Source organism: Columba livia, chromosome 10 (assembly GCF_036013475.1).
Source record: "Columba livia isolate bColLiv1 breed racing homer chromosome 10, bColLiv1.pat.W.v2, whole genome shotgun sequence".
NCBI lineage: Eukaryota > Metazoa > Chordata > Aves > Columbiformes > Columbidae > Columba > Columba livia.
The window spans coordinates 1,526,417-1,550,725 of record NC_088611.1 but is presented as its reverse complement, the minus strand read 5'-3'; the positions used below and the strand labels follow the sequence as shown (position 1 = coordinate 1,550,725).

At 47.4% G+C, this 24,309-nt stretch overlaps 2 protein-coding genes across 7 annotated transcripts; both read right to left on the bottom strand.

Annotated features, from left to right (window-relative positions):
- Nucleotides 1-704: 704 nt before the first annotated feature.
- On the bottom strand, nucleotides 705-10,974 carry ISY1 (ISY1 splicing factor homolog). The gene is made up of 11 exons (XM_065074455.1): nucleotides 10,855-10,974; nucleotides 10,704-10,726; nucleotides 8,959-9,010; nucleotides 7,242-7,307; nucleotides 6,501-6,543; nucleotides 6,182-6,294; nucleotides 5,792-5,909; nucleotides 4,822-4,944; nucleotides 4,152-4,261; nucleotides 2,954-3,040; nucleotides 705-1,505 (listed from the first exon to the last, which is right to left on the bottom strand). Exons 1-11 carry the CDS (start codon nucleotides 10,855-10,857, stop codon nucleotides 1,398-1,400), a joined length of 846 nt encoding a protein of 281 aa, XP_064930527.1. The 5' UTR covers nucleotides 10,858-10,974; the 3' UTR covers nucleotides 705-1,397.
- Nucleotides 10,975-12,195: 1,221 nt separating this feature from the next.
- CNBP (CCHC-type zinc finger nucleic acid binding protein) lies at nucleotides 12,196-21,870 on the bottom strand. 6 transcript variants are annotated; one of them, XM_065074460.1, is made up of 5 exons: nucleotides 21,625-21,870; nucleotides 14,907-15,022; nucleotides 14,536-14,630; nucleotides 14,162-14,364; nucleotides 12,196-13,263 (listed from the first exon to the last, which is right to left on the bottom strand). In XM_065074460.1, exons 2-5 carry the CDS (start codon nucleotides 15,007-15,009, stop codon nucleotides 13,146-13,148), a joined length of 519 nt encoding a protein of 172 aa, XP_064930532.1. In that variant the 5' UTR covers nucleotides 15,010-15,022; nucleotides 21,625-21,870; the 3' UTR covers nucleotides 12,196-13,145. The 6 variants fall into 6 exon arrangements, with proteins under 6 accessions (XP_064930532.1, XP_064930535.1, XP_064930536.1 ...); XM_065074463.1 differs by having other exon boundaries at nucleotides 14,536-14,627; nucleotides 21,625-21,855; XM_065074464.1 differs by lacking the exon at nucleotides 21,625-21,870 and adding an exon at nucleotides 21,162-21,382 and having other exon boundaries at nucleotides 14,162-14,360; nucleotides 14,535-14,627.
- Between the last annotated feature and the right edge of the window lie 2,439 nt (nucleotides 21,871-24,309).

The following is a 24,309-nucleotide window of genomic DNA, read 5'->3' as shown; positions in this document are numbered from 1 at the left end:
AGCACGTGGATAAAAGCACATCAGCTCTAAACCCAAGAACAGAACGCACTCAAGGGGCAGCAGCAAAAACTAAAACCAACTTTGGATAGACGCTTGCAACTCAGAGCACACCAGCTATCACAAGTCATAAACATACTTGTTTGCTGCTTTATTTCAAAGCCAAGAAAGTCATGTCACTAACACGAACAGAGAGGAATGCGTTTGTAATGTTGTCTGTTTGCTATCAATACTCAAGATCAGAATTTGGCAGCTATGCTTTCCACTTTTTAAGTGTTTTTTTGTTTGTTTGATCATTTACATTGAGTAAGATGAAGCTTGCCTCTGTAACTGAGAGCTTTGCTTGCTCTGGAGTGGATTATTCACAATAGATAGTACTGAATACTAAGACCATCTAGAAACTGAACAATCCCAGACGTGGTTACTTGGCTGTTAAATACTATATTCCTTAAGATAGCACTTTTACTCCACAAGTGCAGATGTCCAAATTAAAATGTCATTAATTCAGAGTTGTATAACAATGTTAGTCACCTGTAAGACTCTACCCAGGCTCCACTGCAATGTGCCTCTTGTCACATGATGCACAAGCTCTGAGCAGCAGGGGATGCACAGCTTCAAACCCCTACATGGATGGCTGTTTAGGGTCCCACTCTTTGGCTACAATTAGGGAAACATCACAATCCTTTGAGCTAGAATGAAACAAGACATCAGGTTGTAAATAAACTTTACTAAACAGTACTTGAACATGGTCTTGCAAAGTTGGAATTATTTACAATAGCTGCTGAAATATCCAGCATTTATTTAAGCAATTCACCCAGGCACAGTTACAAACCACAAAGCACGTAACAGCTTTTAGACACATTGGTGTGTTATATAAAAAACCGAATCATCTTCAAAGTCACTCCTAAGATCTCCCACCAAGGCACCTCTGAAGAGGTCCCAGGCTGTTCTGGTAAACTCAGCAGGGGTAACGCAACAAGTCACTTCTGGACTTGGGTCGGCAAAAATCAACATGGAAAGCTGTGTACATGGACAGCAGGGACAGAGCGGCAAGAACGTCTGCCAGCTTCCCCTCGGGATTTAAGGAGCCACTGGGTTCGCAGCTCTATCTGTACGAGGCACCACTGCACAGACTGCTTTACAAAGTGATAGCACCAGAGCCACCTGCTGAAGATGTAGACACGTTAATCTAGGTCTGACCTTTTTCACCACCAAAGCGCAAGTCATTTCAGTGGATAAACCAAAACAGTGGTTTTCTTTCTGCAGAACACACTGCAACTTCATCAGTTTACTCTTAACATCCAACGGGACTTTCAGAGCTAAAAGTGATTGCTACCAGAACACACGAGCCTGCTGCTTTAGGACAGGTCATATAAAACCCAGGACATACTGGTGCCATGTTACAATCCTAAAAGGGTTTTTGCCTCCTCGCTCTGTGCCATGAGGGTTTCGCTGGCATACTTCTGAAGAAGCTCCATCTTCTTTCTCCGTACAAGAGCTTCCTCGATCTGCAAATATAAAACCAGGATGATATTTAGCTGAATTGAGATGCTGAAACCTAGCTATTGAGACAGGAGGAAGAGACACACAGGAAACAGACTGTGAACGTTAGAGGTGGGTACTAGTGTAAAAGTAATTAAGATGAATCAGGAGTATCTTTTAAATACTCAGCTGAAGCTCATGGAAGCCAAAAGCAGTAAAATAGGTGCCTCTGTTACAGATCTGTGCTCCTACTCTTTTTAGTTTGGAATTAGCTGCAATTTTATTTTACTCTCAGTACAGCCACCTGAATTTTGGTTCAAACAATTGTCTCAGATGTAGCTTTAACAAATGGGGAACAAGTGGAGTTATGCACATTAGTCTACATCCCTGAAATAACAGCTCAGTGGGTTCTCCCTTCACATGAGCCATGGCGAGGAACATCGTACCCAAATTTTGTCCGGAAGTGCCAGCCATACACAATTCTTTAATACACACGTACCTTAGAGATCTACTAATGGCCACCTGCAAGCCCTGCTTTAATCTCAGTAGTGATTTTATATTTCTCCAAATCACACACAGGCAAACAGCATCTCTCAAAAATAAATGTTTGGACCTTAGCTTTTTATAATTTAGCATCTAGTAGGCACAATCCCATTGGCATAAGGCATGGAGTGATTTGCCACTAAAAAAGAAAAACTGTTACAGTGACTACTGCCTAATTAGAAAAGATTCCTATGCAAATCAGTGGTTACATATTAAGCAGCCAGTTTTGCTCTCTTCTTTAAGAAAACACCATTGGCCAGAGAGCAATGTTTTTAGTTGTTAATTGTCCCCTCCAGTTTTGACAAGCCATTACATGTATATCTTGTTGAATGTGCATGACTTCAGAGCACAATACAGGATTGTCATCTGACAAGATGACAGAGGGGAAAAACCACCACATGCTGTGTGATGTGAAAACATACCTGCCAAAAGATAGCCAGCTCCAGGACCTTCCTGCCTAAGTTATATTTCAAACCATCTGTCGCTGCTAAGGTGATACATACCCTAGAGCACTTTCAAAACGTAACAGTCAATTCAAAGGTCAGGCCAGCAAAATATTTTTGGAAAATTACTGAAAGCAAACCCTGCAATTCAGAAATCATTCCACTGAATTAATAAAAGTTCGACTGTCAGCAGAAAAGCACAGTAAATACACAGTAGGCAACCGGTTGTCTCGATGATAACACCACAACACTTTCCAATTTCTGTAGTACTTATGAAGCTTTTGGAAACTCTCGGCTGAAAAGAATAACAGCAACAGTACAATTCAGGCCAGTTCCACAGCATTTGCAAGAGGATTAAAGAGCTGTGGAGTCAAGTCAGAAATAACAAGTCAAGCACATTTCTACTGATGATCTGGCACAAGTTGAGATCTCTACCTTGCAAAATCCAGCGTGCATCTCTGCAACTATTTTGTTTGCTTATGTCTTACCTCCTGTTGAGATGGCACTGGAACATGTGCAATAAATTTCTGTTGGCCTTCTTCACCTTCTTTTTCCTTGCCACCTTCCTCATCAGACTAGGAAAAAAAAAGCCACATCAAGTTTACTTTCTGAAGAGGTCACTGAAATCACCTTCTTTTATTTGTTCTGCCAGAAGAAACCAGACTGAGAATGATCAACACCACAAACATAAGAAGAAGGTGAACGGGACCAAACAACAAAGGAATGTGACAAGCACTACATTCAGATCCTGCTCCTTGACATTTTCAGCATTGCTGCTTCCATTCTTCATATGGCTTTTACTCTGCTGTGGCATGGGCATGAATGTAAAGCTATATTCCCTCCTCTCCCATAGCTCTCTGGCTGTCATAGCAAAGCTATAGCCAAAGAGGAGCCAGCTAACCAACAAGAAAGAAAGTGCTTTAAAAGTACGCATACCGCTTCCCTGGATAGCTCTCTGCAGCTTCCTTCTCACACCCCAGAGCTGGGCTTACAAATCATGAGATAACACAAATAAAACAGGGAACTGAAAGGCACAACCAGCTTTTACCTTATGGACTATGTCCTTTTTATTCTTGTGATAAACCCACTTAGGTAGTGTGAAATAAGAACAAGTTTCGAGAGTTCTACAGATCTTGGGAAGTGGTGGCAACATCCCTCACTTCGCTTAGTGGCGCTGGGAGAATGAAGCAGCAAGAGCCAAGTCACAGCAGCGACTGCAGCACCAGCAAAGCTTTGCTGTGTGAGGATTCAACTATCAACACGACACTGCAAGCCCCGGGTTTGCTGCGCACCGACAGGGTGAAATTATACTGTACACAATACTGTTTGTGCTGCTCCTCATGCAGGTTGTACTTAGGAGCAAGGCTGATCCGTTAACAACACGCTGCCCTACAAATATCAGCATTCCAGGCAGCGACAATTAAATCCCAACAAGGTCTCAGCTGTTAGTTGTTTCTCGCTCCCTTAAGAAACCTTTCCCAGCTGCCTGCACTTGACACCCTCTAAACCTGGGCCAAGTGTACTCATCTACCACTGATTTTACTGAACAGGGACAATCGTATAGCGAGGTTAGGCAGAGAGAAGGGCAGAACTCAGCAGCAGGCAGGTTCTGGGCAAAATAACTCCACTTTAAGAATACAGCATAGAAGACACATGAAATGTTCCATCACACTAGCCATCACATACCTCATCGTCGTTGACAGCATAGATATTTACTTCCTCCTCTTCCTCTTCCTCACCTCTTGCAAGACGTGCTTCTCTCTCCATTTTCCATTTTTCCACTGCTTCTGCTAGAACTGGTTAGCAAAGGAAAACAGAAGGGGAACTAAGCGCAAGTCAGAGCAGCATGGTCCAGCTGTAGCCCCGGTTTCCTCAACAGCAGCCCTGCCACAACTGAAGCTAAAGCTCCCTTGATTTGTCTCCTACTTCCTAAGCTCCTCTAATGGACTTAAACCTCCTGCTTAAATCCTCTATATCTGTAACACAGGCTTCCTGTAGAACCTTGATGTACTATATATTAAATGTATCCACATTACCTGAGCAACACCCAACACCAGCACTGTGGAAGCCTGGTACTTGCTATTGCCTTAATTGGGGTATGTTTTAGGCTCTACATGTCACAGATAAATCCCAACCCACTTTCTGAACCAAATAACAGGGGCCAACATGACTGGGATAAGTGGCTCCTACAGCTCTGTAGCATGTCACAACAGTGATTTGGATACATATGTGATGAGTGAAATCTGACAGCTAAGCACAAGACAACACCCACAGGAAAAGAAAGTGTTATCTTAACTTCAGAGGCCATCATCACCCCTTCTTGGACAGATTTATGCATGTTTTGAATCTCACATACGTTTCTTTTCATATTCTTGTTCCAGCGGCTCCAGAATCCCATCTTCTTCATCCCTGTAGCCATAATATTCCGCATCGATGTCTTTCATAAGCTCAGCTCGCGTTTTCCGAGGCGGTGGGAGGGCTGCAAGAACACAGGACTGTCACTCACCCGGGTCCATCTCCCCTGTCCTTCCCCAGGTCCCGTCGGCCTCACGGCAGCTGCAGCTGCCAACGACCTGAGCCGCTGTCAGCACTGGAATGTCTCTGTGTGCCACACAAACTGTCTGAATACGTCACCCAATGCATCCCGTAGCAGCGTTCCCTCCCAAAAATAATTTTCCGCTCTGGCACACACACACCTGTTCTCCCTCCGGGACCAGAGTCCCAGTGTTGAGCAACATCGGAAGTTAAAGGAACTAAACACCTGTCCCAAGCTCTCTCAGGTCACGTAGTCCCGCCCAGTTTCTCTCTGCAGATGGCACATAAGAGCTGATTCCGCAGGCCTGCCTCGCTTGCAGGTCCACCTAATTCCCGCTCATTCTATGTCAAGTCAATATATGAAGTTTTCTCCACTTACACCTAGTTTTTCCTATTATGAAAGCTGATTTCTGCTTCTAAAATTATGCTCAAGCCAACTACCTTTTCCTTTTTAAATTCTGAACACAGAGTACAATATAGAACTTTGAAATAAATTTAACCTGTTACGATGGAAGATTTCTACAGAACACCAGACCCCACTAGTTTGAACTCCCAGTACAAAACAGAGTCTACTCTTTTCTCTATTACTTTAATTGGAAATAACCCAAGGTTTTCTTTGCCCAAAGAAACAGTATTCAATTAATGACTTGTGTTCAGCATTTCATTTAGCTGATCTAAGACACGGGCCAGGACGTGCTGTTACTCGCATTCCCCACGCACTACAGCAGACGTTTTACTCGCGATACACCACTGTGCAGATTCGTGTCTGGGAAGAGTCACTATTTACTTACGTTCCTTTTCAAAAAGTTCTCTAACTCCTGGTAAATCCTTTGCAGCTCCAAAATACTTGTACCCCCTGTTTCCTGGAACTTCTTTCCCTTCATGGTCTAACATTTTCGGTCCAATCCGCTGGAAAATAAACAGAGTTCACTATTTAAAATAACCAGACCACTGATGCAAACTCTTAAGAGGAAGGTAAAACCCCTTGAACTGGGGTTCCAAATGAAAAGACTGATTTGGTCATCATGAAAACAAACATTTCTTCTAACACAACCCAGCATTTTTTGGGGCTGAATAAAGTTCCTCTCTAATAAACACTGGTGGTCAACTAAATGTTGCACAGGCTTTTCCAATTACTCAATTGACTTGCAACCCCGTTGTACAAAATAATCCACACTTACAGCATAATCCGGACCCCCCAGCTCCTTTATTCTGAATTCCCAGTGTCCTTTCTCCCTCAGAAGTTTGTTTATTTCATCGTTCAGGTCCCGAATTCTGAATTCACCCAATCCAGCTGTTAGAGGGGAAAAACAAACAAGCAAACAATAAATTGGGCAGCTCACTAGAAGCACCAGAGTCATTGCAGAATTTATGCAAAGGAAACAGTATAGTTCACATGAAATGTGATTTTTACTGTAACTGCTTAGGACTGGAGATCAAAAAAAGAAACAAAACAAAAACCAACAACAACCAACCAAACACACTCAGAAAATCTCTTACCATTTTGAATCTGTGCCACTTTTTTGGAAATCTCCCCGATGATCTAGTTAAATAAGAACACAGAAGTTAATTTCTCAGGAAATAAAAAAAGGTCTAAAAAAATCCCCTAGAAAGATCAAGCCTCTAAGTTGGATTTTTGATCTAGAGAATGGAGCCGAGGCTATGAACTCCAAATATCAACACAGATTTTATTCAGACACGAATATAGTACCTCGGCAGCTTAAAAACAAGGAAGCATTTGTACAGCTGTCCATGTGACGAGGGCAGGAGCACACGAAGTGCAGGGCAAGATGGGCAGAACCGGGCTGGACTCGCTTTAAGAGCAGATGAAAAGGGAATAACCCGCTGTCACCTTCAGCTTGGGGGGTGAAGACAGACCAGCCTGAGAGCTGCACGGCAATGGGACAAGTAGCAACACACACAAGTTGGAACGGGGGAAATTCTGATTAAACTCAAGGGGAAAAAATTCATTATGGAGGTAATCAAGCACTGGAACAGCAGCCCCAAAGGTTGTGGAATCCAAATCCCTGAATTTAATAAAAACTCAGTGGGACACAGCCCTGAGCAACTTGATATTCGAACACCGTGATGAACTACGTCATCTTCCAATTGCAATCATTCTGTGATTTAACTGTCAGCACACTGCAGAAGTCTGAAAACCATGTGTAAGCAGCTGCCTAAAGACGAAGAGCTAAAGTTCTACCTGCTGTAGAACGAGAAGAATCTCTAGCTTGACATTACCTGCCGCCTCCATTTCTCAGCTTTAGGCAACTCGTTGCACTCCGAGGCAAGGAAAGGTCTTCGCTCCTGTTTGACGCAAAGCCACACACCAGGGAAATTTAACCCAGCATCAATATATTCACAGCATTTCCTGCGAACTTCATGGCTTGATTAACCCCAAACTATGCTACCCAGCTCCAGTGCCTTCCGCTCCCACTGACTTGGGAAACGGCGATTTACAGCCCTGCCAAATTAAACTATCAAAGAATATAACAACTTAATTTAATCCACTTTATTAAAAACAAAATCTGTCACTTCTTTTTCTAATCGCCCCACAATCCTCTCCAACATAAATAACGTTCCATTTCAAGACAGCATCATTTTCAATATACTGCCATCGAATCAAATCCACTGGCTTCCAAGTAGCTGTTAATTTTGGTCCTTTCTCTCTCAATTGCTACTACCCAAATACTGTAGTTTTCCCCGGATAATTTTGTTCTGTGCTCTCCCAACTCCAGTTTATCCAAAACACCCTTTTCCCAACCTTCTTCACATTTCGCTGACTCACTTACAACAAACTAAAGCATCGTCTTACCTCTAGGACTCCCTGTGCGGTTCTTTTGTCCCTTTCTCTACAGTATTTCTACAGCTCTGCCTTTTATATATTAAAAAGCCCTCCTTTGCATAATATACCAGAAACTCTATTCCATTGTATTCTCTGGCTGTTGTTTACGGAGTTTTTTTCCACTACAGTTTCTCCAAACTTATTTTCCACTTTAATGTTCCACATTGCTCGCACTCCGGTGTAAACCAGCATTTCTTAGGGTGCAAACACAGGACACCTCAGTTAGTTTCCAGAATCCCTTCAACAGTTACTCAAAATTAGAAATTATTAACCTGTCCAAAATAAGTTATTGAGAACACTCTGATCCCCACGTAAATATTCCAGCAATTTGAGTGGAAAAATACAGTGGAATATCCAGAAAGTTGAGAATCAGTCTCGAAGTTTCGCGGGGACTTAGGGGTGCTATTTCTTTCATTCTAGTGGTGGGATTTTTAAATGTTGAAGTCGCCTAGGCCATTTCTTTGTCAATCTTGCAGCAATCTGAACAGAAATCTGCGTGCCAGTGAAGGCAATTCCGAAGAGAGGCACAGCCCCGATGCGTTAGGTCAATAACAGGCAGCGCCACGTCTCACAACAATCCCAAAGGCCGCTGCTCAGTGGTGACGGCTTGGTCACAACACACCAACCAACGAGATTAGGAGAAGGATTACTCTGCCTCTTCTGGGAAGAAATCCAAACCAACCTTGTGATTACTGTCAATAAAAAACAAGTGCACGTGCATTGATTTGCCTAAGTCACTGCAGAAGGAGGTAACTTCCGTCTCAAAAGTAATTTACACCTTCTACCCATCATGCCACCTCTACTTACAGCATTACTGCAGGTGTTTTTTTTAAGCTACTACCTATGCTACCTACATCACATAAAAAAAATAAGAGATGCTCAATTTTCACTTTCTTCACACATCTGAGACACACATAAATTTTTAAATGGGTTGTTAAGGAAATTCTATTTAGCACTTCTGCTTTGTGTCACTGTGAGATACAGTCCCTGCCGCAGCTGCATTCCAGACAAATAAAGCCGTGCTCCGACAGGAGACGCGTACTGAGCGCTGCACAGGGCTTGTGTCCCGCTCTTCACCAGACCTAACAAAGCTCCAGGGCTTCTTAATCTTACCTTAACTTTTCCTTCCTCGAGCTGAGCTTGCCGAAATCTTGCTAAGGCCGTCCTAGAGAAAAGAAAGGAAGCACAGTGAATTTTACAAGTCTGCGTTCCAGCAGGTACAGGTTTTCATCTGGATGTTTATTACAGACTTAATTACAGTCTGTAGAAAACAAAGGCTTAAACGTATTCATTGACTGGCTCTTCCTGCTAGTGATTTCTTCAAGACTAGAAAACCTCAGTGGTTAATTTCTGAGATAAATATAAATCCTGGTAAGCACCTAATTCATTTTTCTGTCTAGCATATGCCAGCATGTTAGATAATAGCAGCAAACCAACATCAACGAGTTATAAGCACAGGCATAAAGTTCACACATCTTAGCAAACAAAAGACTCGAGAGGAAAAAAAGCTTCAGTAAGGAAAGCAGCAGTTAGTAAACAAGCTTATTAACATCACCAAAATATTCTGAGTCTCTCGCAAGTGAGCAGGCTACACACACTACCGTTTTTAATACACTTGTATTTGCTAGACCTTTAGTGGCTACGTTAAAAAGCACAAAACCACCGAGCACGTTTAATGCCTTCAGCAGCACGCTTGTCCCCGGCATCTACGCTGCTCCTCCAGGCTCCAGCTGCTGTGAAGAGGCATTTCCAGAACAAAACCCACCCAAATGCACTGATGGGATCCCCCAAGAGCACCCCACCAGGCACCACACAGCTCTGAGTCACTGCTACAAGCTTGCAAAGTCTTTCAGGGAAAAAGAACAAACAGGAGACAAACATGTTGAAGAGCCTCTAATCTAGCAGTTCCCAACACGTGGTCTGCAAATCTTTTTGAAAAATACTCAAGGCAAATACAAAAATAAATATGTGGAAAAACACTGACTTAGCCCAAACAAGAATTATCGTTGAAACAATGCTGACAGATTCCTCTCTAGCCTGGCACCTGCTCCAAAACCAGGAACCACCTAACACCTAGCAGGCCATTGGAACCTATTTCACCACATCTCTCCCCTGCAGCAGCTGCAGCAGCACCTGCACGCTCTGCAACACCAATACCCAGTTACGGAGGCTGCTTGTGCCCCTGCTCTCATCGCCTCTAGACCAGCAAAACTGGTCTCAGGGCTACGAAGATGCTGAGGGGTCTGGAGCATCTTTGCCATGAGGAGACACTGAGAGAGCCGGGGCTGCTGAGCTGGAGAAGAGAAGCTGAGAGGGATCTGATCAATGGATCAATAGCTCAGGGTGGGTGTCAGAGGATGGACCAGACTCTGTTCAGTGGTGCCCAACGCCAGGGTGAGGGGCAATGGGCACAGACTGAAACACAGGAGGCTCCATCTGAACATGAGCAGAAACTTGTTTGCTGGGAGGTGCCAGAGCCTGGCCCAGGCTGCCCAGAGCGGGTGTGGAGTCTCCTGCTCTGAGACATTCAAACCGCCTGGACCCACCTGTGTGATCTGCTCGGTGACCCTGCGTGAGCAGGGGTTGGGCTGGGGATCTACAGAGGTCCTGCAACCCTAACCTAGGGCTCTAAAAACAGCTGAACAGTGAATCCCCGTGGGCAAGTGTGACCCCCCGGGTGTGTGCCACGGTGCAGGTGACACCACATACAGCCAGAGCCCCGGTCTGCAGGGCAGGGGACACGGGAGCTCGGTCACGCTGCCTGAGCAGCAACACGGACACCACAGGGTCCCCCACCCAGAGCCGGCGGTCCCTGGGAGGGTCCCGGGCCCCCCGCAGCCCCGCCGTGCCGCACTCACATGGCCTTCTCCGCGTTCCGAGCCTGCAAGAGAACACAGACAGGCTGTCACTGCGGGCGCCCGGCCCCGGCCCCGGCCCGCTCCTCACCCTCACCAGCCCCCGCCCCCGCGCCCACGGCGGGGCAGAGAGCGGCGGAGGCCCCACACTCACCATTGCGACACCGCGCTCCGCAGCCCCTCCAAACCCGTCCCAGAAATGGCGCCCGCCCGCACTGCGCACGCGCGCACCCACGGGCCGGTTCCCGCCTCTCCCTGCTGGGCGTGCGCAATGCGAGGCACGCGTGCGTCCGCCCAACTGCGCATGCGCGGGAGCCGCGGCGGGCGGGAGGCGCGGGGAGCCGCCGGTATTCGGTGTGTGCAGCCGCCGCCGCGGTTTGTTTATCGTGTTTCTCAGCCCAGCGGCTGCGGTGCTGCCGGGGCGGGAAAACCCGCTGTTCTGCGCGGCGGGAACGCGGCAAACGGAACGTGCGGGTCGCGCGGTAACAACCCGTGCTGCAGGAGCACGAAGTGACCCAGAAATGACCAGGCCGTACAGCTGCTTTTAGAGTTCAATCCCTCCCCCTCCCCCAACTGTGGAACGGCTGCTGCCTGTCTGGAAGCTGGAATATTGTGTCCAGTTGTGGCACTTCAGTTCCAGCAGGACAGGGAACTGCTGGAGAGAGTCCAGCGCAGCCACCAAGATGCTGAAGGGAGTGGAGCATCTCCCGTGTGAGGAAAGGCTGAGGGAGCTGGGGCTCTGGAGCTGGACAAGAGGAGACTGAGGGGGGACTCATTCCTGGGGATCAGTATGGAAAGGGGGAGTGTCAGGAGGATGGAGCCAGGCTCTTCTGGTGACAACCAGTGACAGGACAAGGGGCAATGGGTGCAAACTGGAACACAGGAGGTTCCACTGAAAGATGAGAAGAAACTTGTTCGTGGTGAGGGTGGCAGAGCCTTGCCCAGGGGGGTTGTGGAGTCTCCTTCTGTGCAGACATTCCAACCCGCCTGGACACCTTCCTGTGTAACCTCATCTGGGTGTTCCTGCTCCATGGGGGGATTGCACTGGATGTGTTTTCGAGGTCCGCTCTGATCCCTGACATCCCGTGAAGCCTCCCCCCTGTGCTGCTGAAAGCCACAGACTTCATGTTGTTCCTGGGAGCTCACGACCTCAAGGGACATCTCATCTCATTGAGCAGCTTCGCTTCTAACACAGATCAAAATGTAACTGCTTAACTGCAACCCAGACCCAGAAGACAACGGCCCCAGTTTAGATTCTCTCCCCCAGCTGCCACTCAGCCTGTTTTTCTCTGTGAATTCACACACAACCAACACCACAGGCCAGTTTTTCAACTGCTTCTGTGCCACCTCCAGCCATCTGTACCGAAATGCTTCCTCAGCTCCCAAACCACGCAGAGACACGCCACTCGGGCAGGGCTGGCTGCTCCAGTGATTCGCATTTTGATGCTGCCCCGTGGAAACACACAACAGTACAAAAGAAACGTCCAAACTGAACTTTTTTACACCTCCACATACCCCTTTTTAATGTGTTACTTTGCACTGTGTACATGAGAACCAAAACTAAACAAAAGGAACTTTAGCCAGACTCCCCTTCCTCCTCCAGCTTTATTGATAGTTTAAAATTACATTTTCTATGTTCTAGGACTTCAATTGCTTTTACCATCTTACTTTAAAAACTGATTACAAGCAAATGAAACTCAGTTGTCTAAGTGATATAGTATACAAAAATAACATCTTGATTTCTGTGAAAATGCATTTATTTGCAACTCCTGAATAGCTCCAAATTGTATACGCTATGAGCACTGATGTCTGGGTTTCAGATTTACTTTGAAATATTTATTCAAAAGCTTCCCATTGCGTTCTGTATCTCCAACGTGAACATTCGTTGACTGAATTACTGTTACTTTTAAGGTTATTCCCGATTTCTCTCTCTCTCTCATGGCCATTAACAGGCATGTGCATCGTGTTTGTTTACTCCCACTCAGCTATATGCTCTAGCTAGGGCCTGATACAGATATTACTTGGTGTTAACAGCTACTGAGGTCAGACAATCCAAGGCCATTGTGATAAAATTAAAGTTATGAGGAAGTTTCGACACTTCCAGAATTTCTTTCCTCCTGCATAGGATCACTTCCCTGTAACCCAGAGAGGGTTTTTGCTGGTCTGACTCAACTCTTCCCACTCAATCCCTATTCACCAGTGGCACGGAAAGGGGGTTCTTTAACAAAGCATTATACATAACACCTCTACCAAACTAAACATAAACATTTTTTGTAGTTAAATGCAGAAAGTTGATTTTTCCACCCCTTTCCTCCTTTTACACGGCAAGTAAAGCTCACTGGCCTGGGAGTAGCCTCTATCTGCCAACCTTTGGCCAGTGAAGAGGATTCAGAGAAAAATAATACAACCATCAATCGAAAAAGGAGGGGCGACAAAGGAAAATAATTAGGCTGTAGCTTCAATTGTGCATTCCCGTGCAAGGTGCCCTGACTCGCCGCAGCGGTAGCAGTTGACTTCACTGGTCTTGCTGCAGTTGATGGCTACATGGCCAGTTTCACCACACCTGCAAAAAGTAAAGGATTTTATTAAAACTAGCCACAACAGTCCCACAGAAAAGCAATCCTGTTCTGTCAGGTACATTCTCTACTTACATTTCATGCAACACTAGTTCTGTATTCAAGACTTCTGCTTCAGTGTTCCAGAATTCTTTGAAGACAAACTTGCCCTATGTCAGAGCCAGAACCTGCTCCCCGACTGATCAACTCACATTCATCACCATATATGCCAAAAATCACTGTACAGAAGGGTGTTTTTACAACCAACAAACAACTGTGTGTCAGGTTTTGCCTGCTCTGATACTTCTGACTGCAGTTTAACCTTGAGAGTAATTAGTTTGAACTCAGACGCACAATGTTCCCTCATCTTCCTCACGGAGGAGGGACCCTCGCAGAATCCTGCGCTCAGGAACACAGTTTCTAGCACAGGCCTGCGTTCAAAAACCAGACAGCATTTTGAAGCTGCTGTTTCAAACTCATCTGACACCCACCTGTATGACCAGTTCCTACAACCAAGACATCTCCAGTGTGTGTTCCTGCTGGTGCTGGCTGTGCCACTCAGTTGACTTGGACAGCTAGTATTTATTAGTTCCAGCTGAAGACACAAGGTACCCAACTTAAGCTTGCGCTACAGGCAAGTACTTTGTGTTACCTTCTGCAAAAAGATGCAGACCTTTCTCCCATGCAGCTTAAGTGATTTAACATCTGCGCTGTTCTGGCCATCTAGAGAGGTGTGCCACTGAATCTGCCTGACTTGCTAACAGGTGTTTAAGTCATAGTTTTGAACAAGAATAGGTAACTGTTTAAAGAAACAAGGCACCCAGTCAAACCTTAAGCTTCATTTCCTAACCAAAATTAGAACACATTTATCACTTTACATTTTGCAGCTCTCTTGTGAGTTCTTACCTATAGCATTTCACTTTGGTGCAGTCTTTTTGAATGTGTCCAAACTCTCCACAAGAATAGCACTTCTGCTCGTCTGCGTGGTCGCAGTCCCGAGCCAGGTGGCCGGGTTTGCCGCAGTTGTAGCAGCACTGCTCCCTCTCCCTCTTGGGCTCCTTGCAGTCCTTCGCAATGTGGCCACCTCTACCGCAGTTATAGCAGGCTTCCACAATAAGAAAAACATACCAAACAAGACTATAAAACCTTGGTAGCGGGAGATGTAGCATGCTTCTAATGAGGGACACACACAGCTTGTTTCCAGTGAATTATGTACTCCTCTTCAACCACAGATCTCTGCCCATGGGACTGAAGAGGTAGAATATTTAGTGATACTTACCATCCTCCTGAAGGTCACAGTCCTTGGCAAGATGGCCAGACTCACCACAGCGGTAACAGATATCCGGGAGAGATGAAGACATGAACTGGAAGCCTGCTTGAAACGGGTAACAGGAGAAAAAAAAGGCTTAAGGATTATGTTAAGAATATTCTTAAGAGTTAATCAAGGACACTGCCAGTTGAACCGCAAACTTTGCTTCATGCTCAGAGGCCCCTGGCAAAGTTCTTACGCAGAGGTAAGAACCAACAAAACTCACCGATTTGTGTCCTAACTTTGTTTGCCTCAGACTAACAAAGCCAGTTTTACACACTATTCAAGCAGTCAGCTAGAGATCTTACTGCACAAACAAACAGAGCCACAGCCATCAATCACCTCTGCCGCGGCTTCTCATCCCACGACCACGGCCAATTCCAGTCGGGCACTCCCGAGCCCAGTGGCCAGTGCGTCCACACTTGAAGCATTCGTTGCTGCTCATGGCTGCAGATCACCTGAGGAAAAGAGACATTTTCAGAACACCTTCTTCCCCAGCCAAGGGCTACATTTAAGTACGAGACAGAGATCTCCCACTCTCCCAGCAGAGGCAACGAAAACCAAGCAGGACTTCTGGCTAACTCAGTACTTCCTTGTACAATATCTGATCCTGACTATTAAAAACCACTGTAGGGCATAAAAGTTTGTCTCTGCTTTGCTAGGAGTCAGGCAGCTGTGAAGAGCCAGAGCCACAGTGTACTACAGAATTTGCCCTCCCATTTCTGTATCCAGTCTTCTCTTCAAAAACTTATTCCCCAGAGTTAAACCCAAAAGCCAACTACTTATCTCTACAAAGCTTTCCTGGTAGCTGTTAGCACTTCCTCTTAAACTGGTAGCTAATACATTAACCGATCAAGCTTCATTCTAGATGCTAATTGTAAGAATAGGTGGTATTGCACCTAAAGCCTAAAAGAAGACATTAGCTTAACATTTGAAGACTTCTTTTATGACCTAAATAGCAGTTAAACTGCAAAACAAGAATTACAACCTCAACATATTAACCCACAGCTCAGGAGGCATACACTTCACCCCCAGGTTTACATGAAAGAAAGTGTTTAAGACACTTGGTTTCCCTAAAAGACACCAGACACTTGGCAGATCTCTAGAAGGCTAATTGGGAAAACATCCTTAGAACGCCAGGGAGCCACCAGCCAGGCCTGCCGGACAAGATTAACCCGCTTCTTTTGCCCATACTGGGGAACGGAGGTTCCACTGAGCAGAAGTCCATCTGGACCACAGTCACAGCACCATAACCCCCACAGCTGTACAACAGCTCCACAAGACTTCCAGAGCCAGAAGGAACAAGGAAGTTAAGCATTTAAATTGAAATATTCTTTTTAAAGTGTGCTCAAGACAAGTTTAAAGTACACTAGTTTAAAAATATACCTGTCAAGCTTTGTTTTGATGAAGTCTCCTCAAGTTTAAATACTTCACATGCTTTCTCCCAATTCCTTATTCTTAAACCAACAGAAACAGAAGCATTATCTGGTTGGTTTGGTCAGTTCACCTGATCCCCCATGAAGATAATCCTCCTGTTATCCCTACTACTTGTTACAGAACGCTCCTCCCCCTCAGACCTCCGAGCATCCCAGATTACCAGGAACCTTCCTGAGCTGTGTCTTGAAAAAAGCCACTACAGAAGCAGTAATAACAACACATGACCTCAAGAGGGAACCAGAATTAGCATCCTGACATTTAGAGCTTAAATGGAGAGTGTATATCTAAACACCAATTTTTTATTTAGTTATTTTTAATGTACTCCAACACTGAAGAAATTTAACATGGCATTTTAGCCACTCCTCCCTCCAAAAAGTTTCCCCCCTCCAATCATGTTCAGCACAGAAGCAAGCATCCATCCTTCCAGACACAGTAGAAGCCTGAGAATTCAAAGTACAGGAGACAGAAACTCCAGTATGCTACTGCTGTAACCCCATATCCATCTTCCAGCTGGACCAGATGATGGTGTTTGCTCTTAAAATGAAGTTCTGCAATGCAAGGAGGCAAGATCTTAGATATTAACACTAACAAAACAATTGGTTAGCTGAGCACTTCAGAGATACACTTGGATTTTACACACAAGCCAGTCTTCTCTGCTTCATCCCAGTGTTCAAGGTCTCAAACTATCTTATCAGAACACCCAAGGGTGAGGAGCTGTCTGTGCTGGTGGCGCTCACGGTGCTGTTGTTTATGCCCATTTCCATAGCAACCATGTTGACCCTGCAGAACCAGAACACCACAGAGCTCACTGAGCTGGGCTCAGGCACAACAGTTGATGCCACTTTTAATTTCAAGAGCAACAAGATGTGGTCTCTGAATTATACATGCTGATACATTCTTAACTTGCAACTCTTAAAAACATCTTCACAGATATTAACAGCCACCACTCTCATTCAAACCATGAACTGAATACAGCAGAAAGTGACAGGATTGAACTAATATTGCCAGCAGTTATCCATAGGAAGAACCAAATGTAAACAGCTACGTTAGCATATGGCAAAAGACAAGTACTTAATAAGTGAGCTAGACCTACTTTAGTACAGAAACTTTTTCTCTGTGTATCCAAGATTATTATCTAGGCTGTCATTCTGCCAGTCGGGGTCAGGATCCCCACAATGGAGGAAAGCTCACTACTCATTGCCCCAAAGGAATCTGAAAAGTTTTACATCTGATTTAAAGTTGCTTCATTCTTAACTACTCCTTCAACAGGAAAACCTAAGTTTTTTTTCCTCTGGCATACAGCAAATTGGCAAAGCAAGATTAAGCAAAATGAGTAAGAAATCTAAACAGTGTCTGCACTATTGGAGACATTCATTTAAAAACCTTTATTTTCAGTGGCCCCTTTTCCCCTGAACTCAGAGGTATTTGAAGGTTACAGCTGCTGTACAAGTATGATAACAAAGCACGCTGCTCCATCTTCAGATATATTAAGTACATGAAAAGTACTAAACAGTCCGCCTGGAATTTCTCTTCAGCAGTATTTTAATGTTTAACTTCTGCATTCTTCCTGTAAAGGATCTGAAACTGAATACAAGTCCACCAACTAGAGGCAGATGCAGCTGCCACTACTTTTACTTGCCCCACATTCTAAGCAGCCTTACACAGACTTTCTTGTCTCAGTGTAAACCATTTAAAAAACCAATATAAGGATTTAGTTTTCAGATAAAGCCAACAGCCACCTTTAAGGAGCAACATCCAGAAAAGGCTAGTTCAGAAGACCAGTCCTTACATGGACAGCCTCCAAGCACTCTGGACACCGTGACATTTTTCAGCTACTTTCAAGAGAAAAAGAGTACAGCAAAAAAAACCCAAGTTCAAATTCTCCTCTATTAGTCAATACTCCTCCATTTCGTCATCAAGGCAAGTTTCCAGCAGCTCCTTTTACCTACCAGGTCCACCTTAAGTAAGTCTTCTGCAACAAGGCTACTAGTTTAAGCCTTCTTGGAAAGTTTTCACTTGGTTACATCTATCAGTGTTTTCTGCAGCTCAAGTGTGTTAGACAAAACAGGTTGCCCCCTCCCCAGAACTAGATTTTACCTCACCAGGACAAGAAATAAGTAATAATGGAAAACCAATTAGAACTATAGCCTCATTCACATTTTTTTGAGCCAGGTGAAATTCTGCAAGATATACTAAGCCACTGCCTCAGACCAGATTCCAAAACTCATCACGAAATTCAAGTCTAGTTGCCCCAAACCTTACTGTTCTATGAAAGAGAGGGCAGCCATTTACCTGAACTCCTTCTACAGAGCTCTGTAACTGTAGCTTGAAGCAGAAATAAATCACCTTGCAAGCTACTCAGCAAAACATTCTGAGCAGTAGTTTCAGCCTTTGTTCTGTGTGATTGCCCTACTGATCACAGGCCAAGAGCAGCTCAAAGATCCAAGGGAGAGGTGCCACCTTAGTCATTCCCTAGGTCAGATTTGAAGCTTTCGAGCACAACTTTAGTGAAGTGACAAAGTTTATTTATGATTCTTCCAGTGATACTAGCAACTAGATACTTCCTAGTATCAACTTTAAAGTGGACAATCATGTCTCTGTGTGGCTTTATGGTTAATACACATTCAAAACTTTCAAAACAGGAGAGGTGCTATTCAACTCCAGTATTTTTAAACTTAATGCAAGGTTCAGCAATATCCAAGTCTGGTTTAGTAGCCCACCTAGACCAAATGATGGAAAGAACTACTACTAAGCCACAACACAATGCTCTTTTTTATGACTTTCAGTCTCAATGTCCCCTGAAGAAGTTTGATTTAATAAAGGCAAAACTAACTTGGGTTCCCAAGAATAGAAAAGAAGCTGAACTTCACCTCTAAGATTACTCACAATAGCAGTTCCTTAGAACTCAACAACACAAGCCCAATACAACAGGGCAGTTATCTTCATGATACTTACCAGGTGCTTTTTGTGATCTACAAGTATCACTGCCACTTGATACTAACAGGACTTCACCCCTTCAATCAAAGCACAGACTAGATAAAACCCACTGCTAAAGCTGGCTTACTTAAGAGCTCTTTGGCAAGCCAGTGATATCAAAGAGGCAAACGTTGATAAATCAGCAGTTTCTTCCCAGGCTGTAGGTGACCAACCCACACCACCACACCTGGACTTGACAAGCCAGCCCGAACATGGTGAAACAGCCATGTAGTAGGAAGCACAGCTTTGCCTTCCTACAAGACAAAGGAACTGAAAGGCAGAGAGAACTGCTAAGAGAAGTACCAGCACTTAATCTTAAAAGTATTACTCAATCTCTTTAGATAAATACTACCCGTGAAGGGTTTTTATTTCCTATTAAGTGCATTTGAGAACTCCTGAACACCAGAGACACGACTGTCACCAAAGCTATTCAGTATTCAGCTGGCCCAATTTCCACACCTGTAACCTGAAAACATGCTACAAATAGAGTTAGTGATGCTCCCACCTCCAGCGTTTGGCCTCACTAGAAAAGAAATAAAACTAAGTTTTCTGACCACCAGGTTAACAACATCCCAATTCTGAAAAGAAGTAGTTTGAAACTTCAGGAAAACCCACACAAGGGGCTAGCCAAGCCCTATGCTCTACCTGCCCCCCCAATACATTCCACAGCCAAGTTGATCCACGGATGCTGAGCTACCACTCAAGAACTTGGATCCCCAAAAAGCAGCCAGAAGCCAGGTCAAAAAGACATCATGACTTCAGTTAGACTAGTAATTCTGCGATAGCTTTGTTGACACAAACCAGAAGGAGAGCAAAAGTTCAGAGAAGAGTAACTCTTGCACTTTGCCTATCCATCCTAGTTAATATAGAAACTACAGACTACCTACCAAACACGTACATTATTCTACCATCTTCCCCTTTTATTTTTGACTTCTGTGTAAAGTTTTAAACTTTAAGAGAAGTAAACATCAACAATGTGGAGTTTTTAAACACAGAGTTCAGTCTAGACATTGACTAAGTCAGTTTAAAAAGAATGGGAGGTTAAGCCTGTAACTCACGAGGTTCTCGCACTGCCCTACCGAACTCGTTTAAGCTCTTCACTTCGAAGACAGATGCAGGATTCCTTCTCTAAGCAAGTTTGCACTGATGAAGAAAACAGACTAGGCAACCCTAACACTTCCCAAGTGCTGAAATGAAAATTAAACCCACTATTAAGTTAAATAATTCCTTTATGACAATTCTGGATACTAAATGAGTAACACTGGTTACTTGAGAACTACGTCTGACACTAACTTCAATAAAAGGCTGCTCCACGAGTCTGATGCAGATGTCACGGGCTATTTTTCCTATCCATTTATAGGTCACACTTGGATGTGGAGCGGGCCGCCATCCGCGCCTGTGGCCCGAGGAACAGCCCGGCCCCCGCGCCCGGCGCGGCCTCACACGTGGGCGGCCACGTGGTGCCCCGGCCGGGCCCACGGCGAGGCCGGCGGACATCAAGGAAAATAAAACGAGGGAAAAAAACCCCACAATTGTATTTCAGCCGCCTTGCACCAGCCCCCGCTCTCACAAGTTCTTCTCCTCACCGAACTCGCTGCAGCCGCTCGCCCACAGAGAAGTTCCTCAGTTACCCACCCGGCCCAGCCCGCGCGGGGAGGCCGGGCGGTTCCCCCTCCCCGGGCCGGCCGGGTGAAGCCTCAGCCCCCGCCCTCCGCCCCCGCGCTGCAGGCCTGCCCGGCGGGACACGGCGTCCGAGCCGCCGCCGGACCCCGGGCAACAGGCCGAGCGCCGCCACAGGCCCGGCGGAGACCGCTCCCGGGAGCGCCCGGCCCGAGCGAGCGGGGTAAGGGACCCCCCCTCCCCAGCCTCCCTTCCCCCAGCGCAGCGCAGGCTCCCTCGGCGCCTCCCGGAACCCGCCAGAGCCTGACTCACCCGCCGCCACCGCCCGCCCTCGCCGGGCCTGCGGGCCCCACCCCCCCCTGCACCCCCCATCCACCTCCCCCCGGGCTCCCCCGGGCCCCCGCGCCGGGGGATCGCGCCCCAGGCCGGGCGGGCCGCTCGGCGCCACTTTCCCGCGCACTAGGCCGGAGTGCGCCAGCGCCATCATCCCCCCGCGCTCTGCCTTCGCTGCCCGCCCTCGGTCCCAGCAGCTCCCCCCGCCGCCGGGGCCGGCCCGGCAGGTACCTGCGGACCGCCGACCCGCTGGGCGCTCGGCCGGACGACAGAAGGCTCCGCTGCTCCGGCCCCGCCGCTACTCCCGCGTCCCTTCTGGCTGCGCCACACGCGGTTTGCACACGGCCCCGCGCGCTCTCCCCCGGACCACCTCGCCCCTCCCTACTACTCTGCGCACGGCTCACTTGAGTCCACCCCTCAGCCAATGGGAGCAAACCGCTTTTCCGGGGGGCCAATCGGCGTTGCAGATGGAGACACCCAACCATCGCAGTGGAACGGTGGGCGGGGCCCGCCCGCCGGGCCTGTCCGCTGGCCGGGCTGCGTGCGGCGGGGCGGGCGGGCCGGGGGCGGCGGCGCAGGGACGCGCTCGCCCCGGCGAGGCGGGGCCAGGCCCGGCTGTTCGCGGGGCCCTGCAGGGCAGAGCGGGCGCTGTCAGGCGCTGCGGCGCCTTCCCGCCCTGCGCACCGTGACTCACCGCCCGGGCAGCTCCGGCTCCCTGCCCTCCGCCGTGCCCGCGCTCCCCTGGAAGGCGCAGCGAGCTTCACCGCCCGCCCGCCGCCTCACGCCAGGGGCCGCCCGGTGATGCAGCACAACGCGGCAGAGCCGCCCGCTCCGTGCCCCCTCCCCGCGCTCCGCAGCCCCGGTTGGCTCCCGGCGGATGGGAGGCGCACACCGGGCTCTGTGCGCGTTCGCCGCCTTGGGAGCAGCGAGCGGGACGGGACGGGACGGAGCGGATCGGCGGGAGCTGCGAGCCCGCCTCCCCCGTGCCGTGCGCTGCTCCCGCTCAGCTCACGTCATTCCGGGGCGGCGAGCTCGTCCCGCACCGCGCTGTCCCGTCCCACCGCGGCTCCCCACGCCGGGCGGAGCCCCCGGTTCGCCCGCCTGTCAGTGACAGCGGCAGCGCCCCGAGCAGCCTGCAACTCGCGGGGCTGTCCCGGCCGCCTTCCCGCTGCCCGCGGGCGCCGTGTGAGGCAGCGGGGCCGCGCTAGGGCGCTCGGCGCTGCCCGGCGGAGCGCGGGGGCCCGGCCCGGGCCGGCCCGCCACGGTGCCGCCGCCATCTTGGCGGGAGGGCCCGGCGGGAGCGGCAGGAAATGGTGGGCGCGGGCCCGGCCGCGCTGTCGCCGCGCGGGCACCGGCGGCGGGGGCAGCGCCCCTCGGTGCGGCGGTGCGGCGGGGACACCGGCGGCGCGGCGGCGGCGAGAGGGAGGATGTTTTCTCTGGGGTGAGGTAGCGAACAAAATCCGTGTCTGACACAAATCTCGTACTACACAGCTGAGCACTCAGCTCTGAGGCGTTTTGCATAAACCCCCCTCCCTTCGCCTGGGAACTTTGTAAATGACCTGGCAGCTGAGTACGGCACCAAACACACTTGTGTGTCCTCGTCCCGCCCGTGCAAACACCCACCGCTGCCCCGGCCGCTCCATCGCCATCGTGTTCAGGATGGTGACGAGAGCACTGAGTCCCTCCGCCGGGCCCTGGGGCTCGGGGTCAGCGCATCTAATGGTACAGCACTGTGGAGTAACAACGTGTCTTCTCCTCCCTGTTAAGTGCACTTCACTCCAGGTGGACTTCATTCGGTCTCATCCATATCTTGTGTGCTGTGTTTTCATGCCTGTATCATATATGTATGTCATATATGTATGTGTTTTATAACATGCATTATTTTCTACAGACCTAAACCAGGCACCAGCATCGAGGTTTGATAACGGGATGAGCCTTTCAGGCCCAGCTCTGCGTGTTACGCTGTCACGTCTTAATAAAACTTTTGCCAACTCTTGGTTTGTCGTGTTTTTCTTTTTTTCTTTCTTTTTTGAGCGATGTAGAAACATTGACGTTGCCAACAAGCTTTGAACTTGTCACAACGTTTTCCCCATTAATTACGTTTTTCATGTCTACTGTTACAGCTCAGCATAATTTTCATGGCCTTTGGTTGCCTCGGATACATTACAATCCCGTTCATACGCAGTGGTACTTTTAGTTGTAATTACTACTCTTTTCAGGTGATAAAGGGAAGAAAAATAATGCATGTAGCTAAGGAACTGCTCAGAGCTTCTAAATCATGAGTGTGTCTACAAATACAACTAAATACAACTAAACTGGTACCGTATCGCTGAGAAAGAATGCAGGGAAAAATCATAAATCCTCCATTTTTCCATCACATCCTTACTGTTTTTAAAGGACTTTTCTTGTGTTTTGCTGGCTGTACTTGTGGCTGCGGCTGGGAACGCCAAGCTTCATCTTGGTGGCAATCTGTAGGGCCAATTGCCATCAGAAGCTGTTGCGACTGGTGCAGCCAGTGAATTACCCTGGGCAAACCAAACCCTTCATTTAGGGAACTTCAGATCGTATCCTGGACTCTCCCTTCGCCGAAATGGAAATAGGGTGCAACTGTGAGCGAGAATGCATTACTCAAGAAGCGTTACTGCTAACGACAAATTAATCATCCTCTCTAAGCCTCAAATCAGTGTTCCTATAACATAGGATATATGTTTCATTATAAGGGATTGCATTTTTCCCCAGCAGATAATGAGAGTCTCCTAACAGCATCTGGTTTGTGTCCTTAGCTCAAGAATTAATTTGGCTTGCTGCATCGTAGCAGAGCTTGCGATTCTGGTTCTGCGGGTTCCTCTTGGGTATTTAGGCAAAGGATAGCCTTGCAGTTAAAGAACAAAAGTGAGAGGCACGCCGTCTGCTCCTGGCTTGGTTAGTACTTCCTATAGGAAACAAAGTAGACGGAAAACAAAGTAGAAGCAGAAAGTTTTTAAATCACTTACGGACACGGAACCAACAATTTAACGTCTGTCCCAGACTTCTCCGTTGCCTTAGTTCTGCCCCAAAACCTCCAAGCCTCAGGACACTTCATGAATAACTGCTCAAAGGAGCTCAAGTACCGTGACAGCTGAAGGTGATCTATAGTTTCAGCAGTGCATCTTCCCTCCTGCACGGTTCTTAGAAGCGATGAGGAGCCAAATCACTTTAAGACCCAATAAAACACCCCATCGCACTTTGCAGCCAATGTTCCTGCATTGTTTTCCTCTGAGTAGTTGGACGTGTGGGCAGAAAACTGTTTCAGTTGCTGGGCAATTGTCAGCGCTTCTCAGCCACATCATTTTATTGTTCAAGGAGATCTTACTCAATCTCGTATGTGGGATTTTTCAAA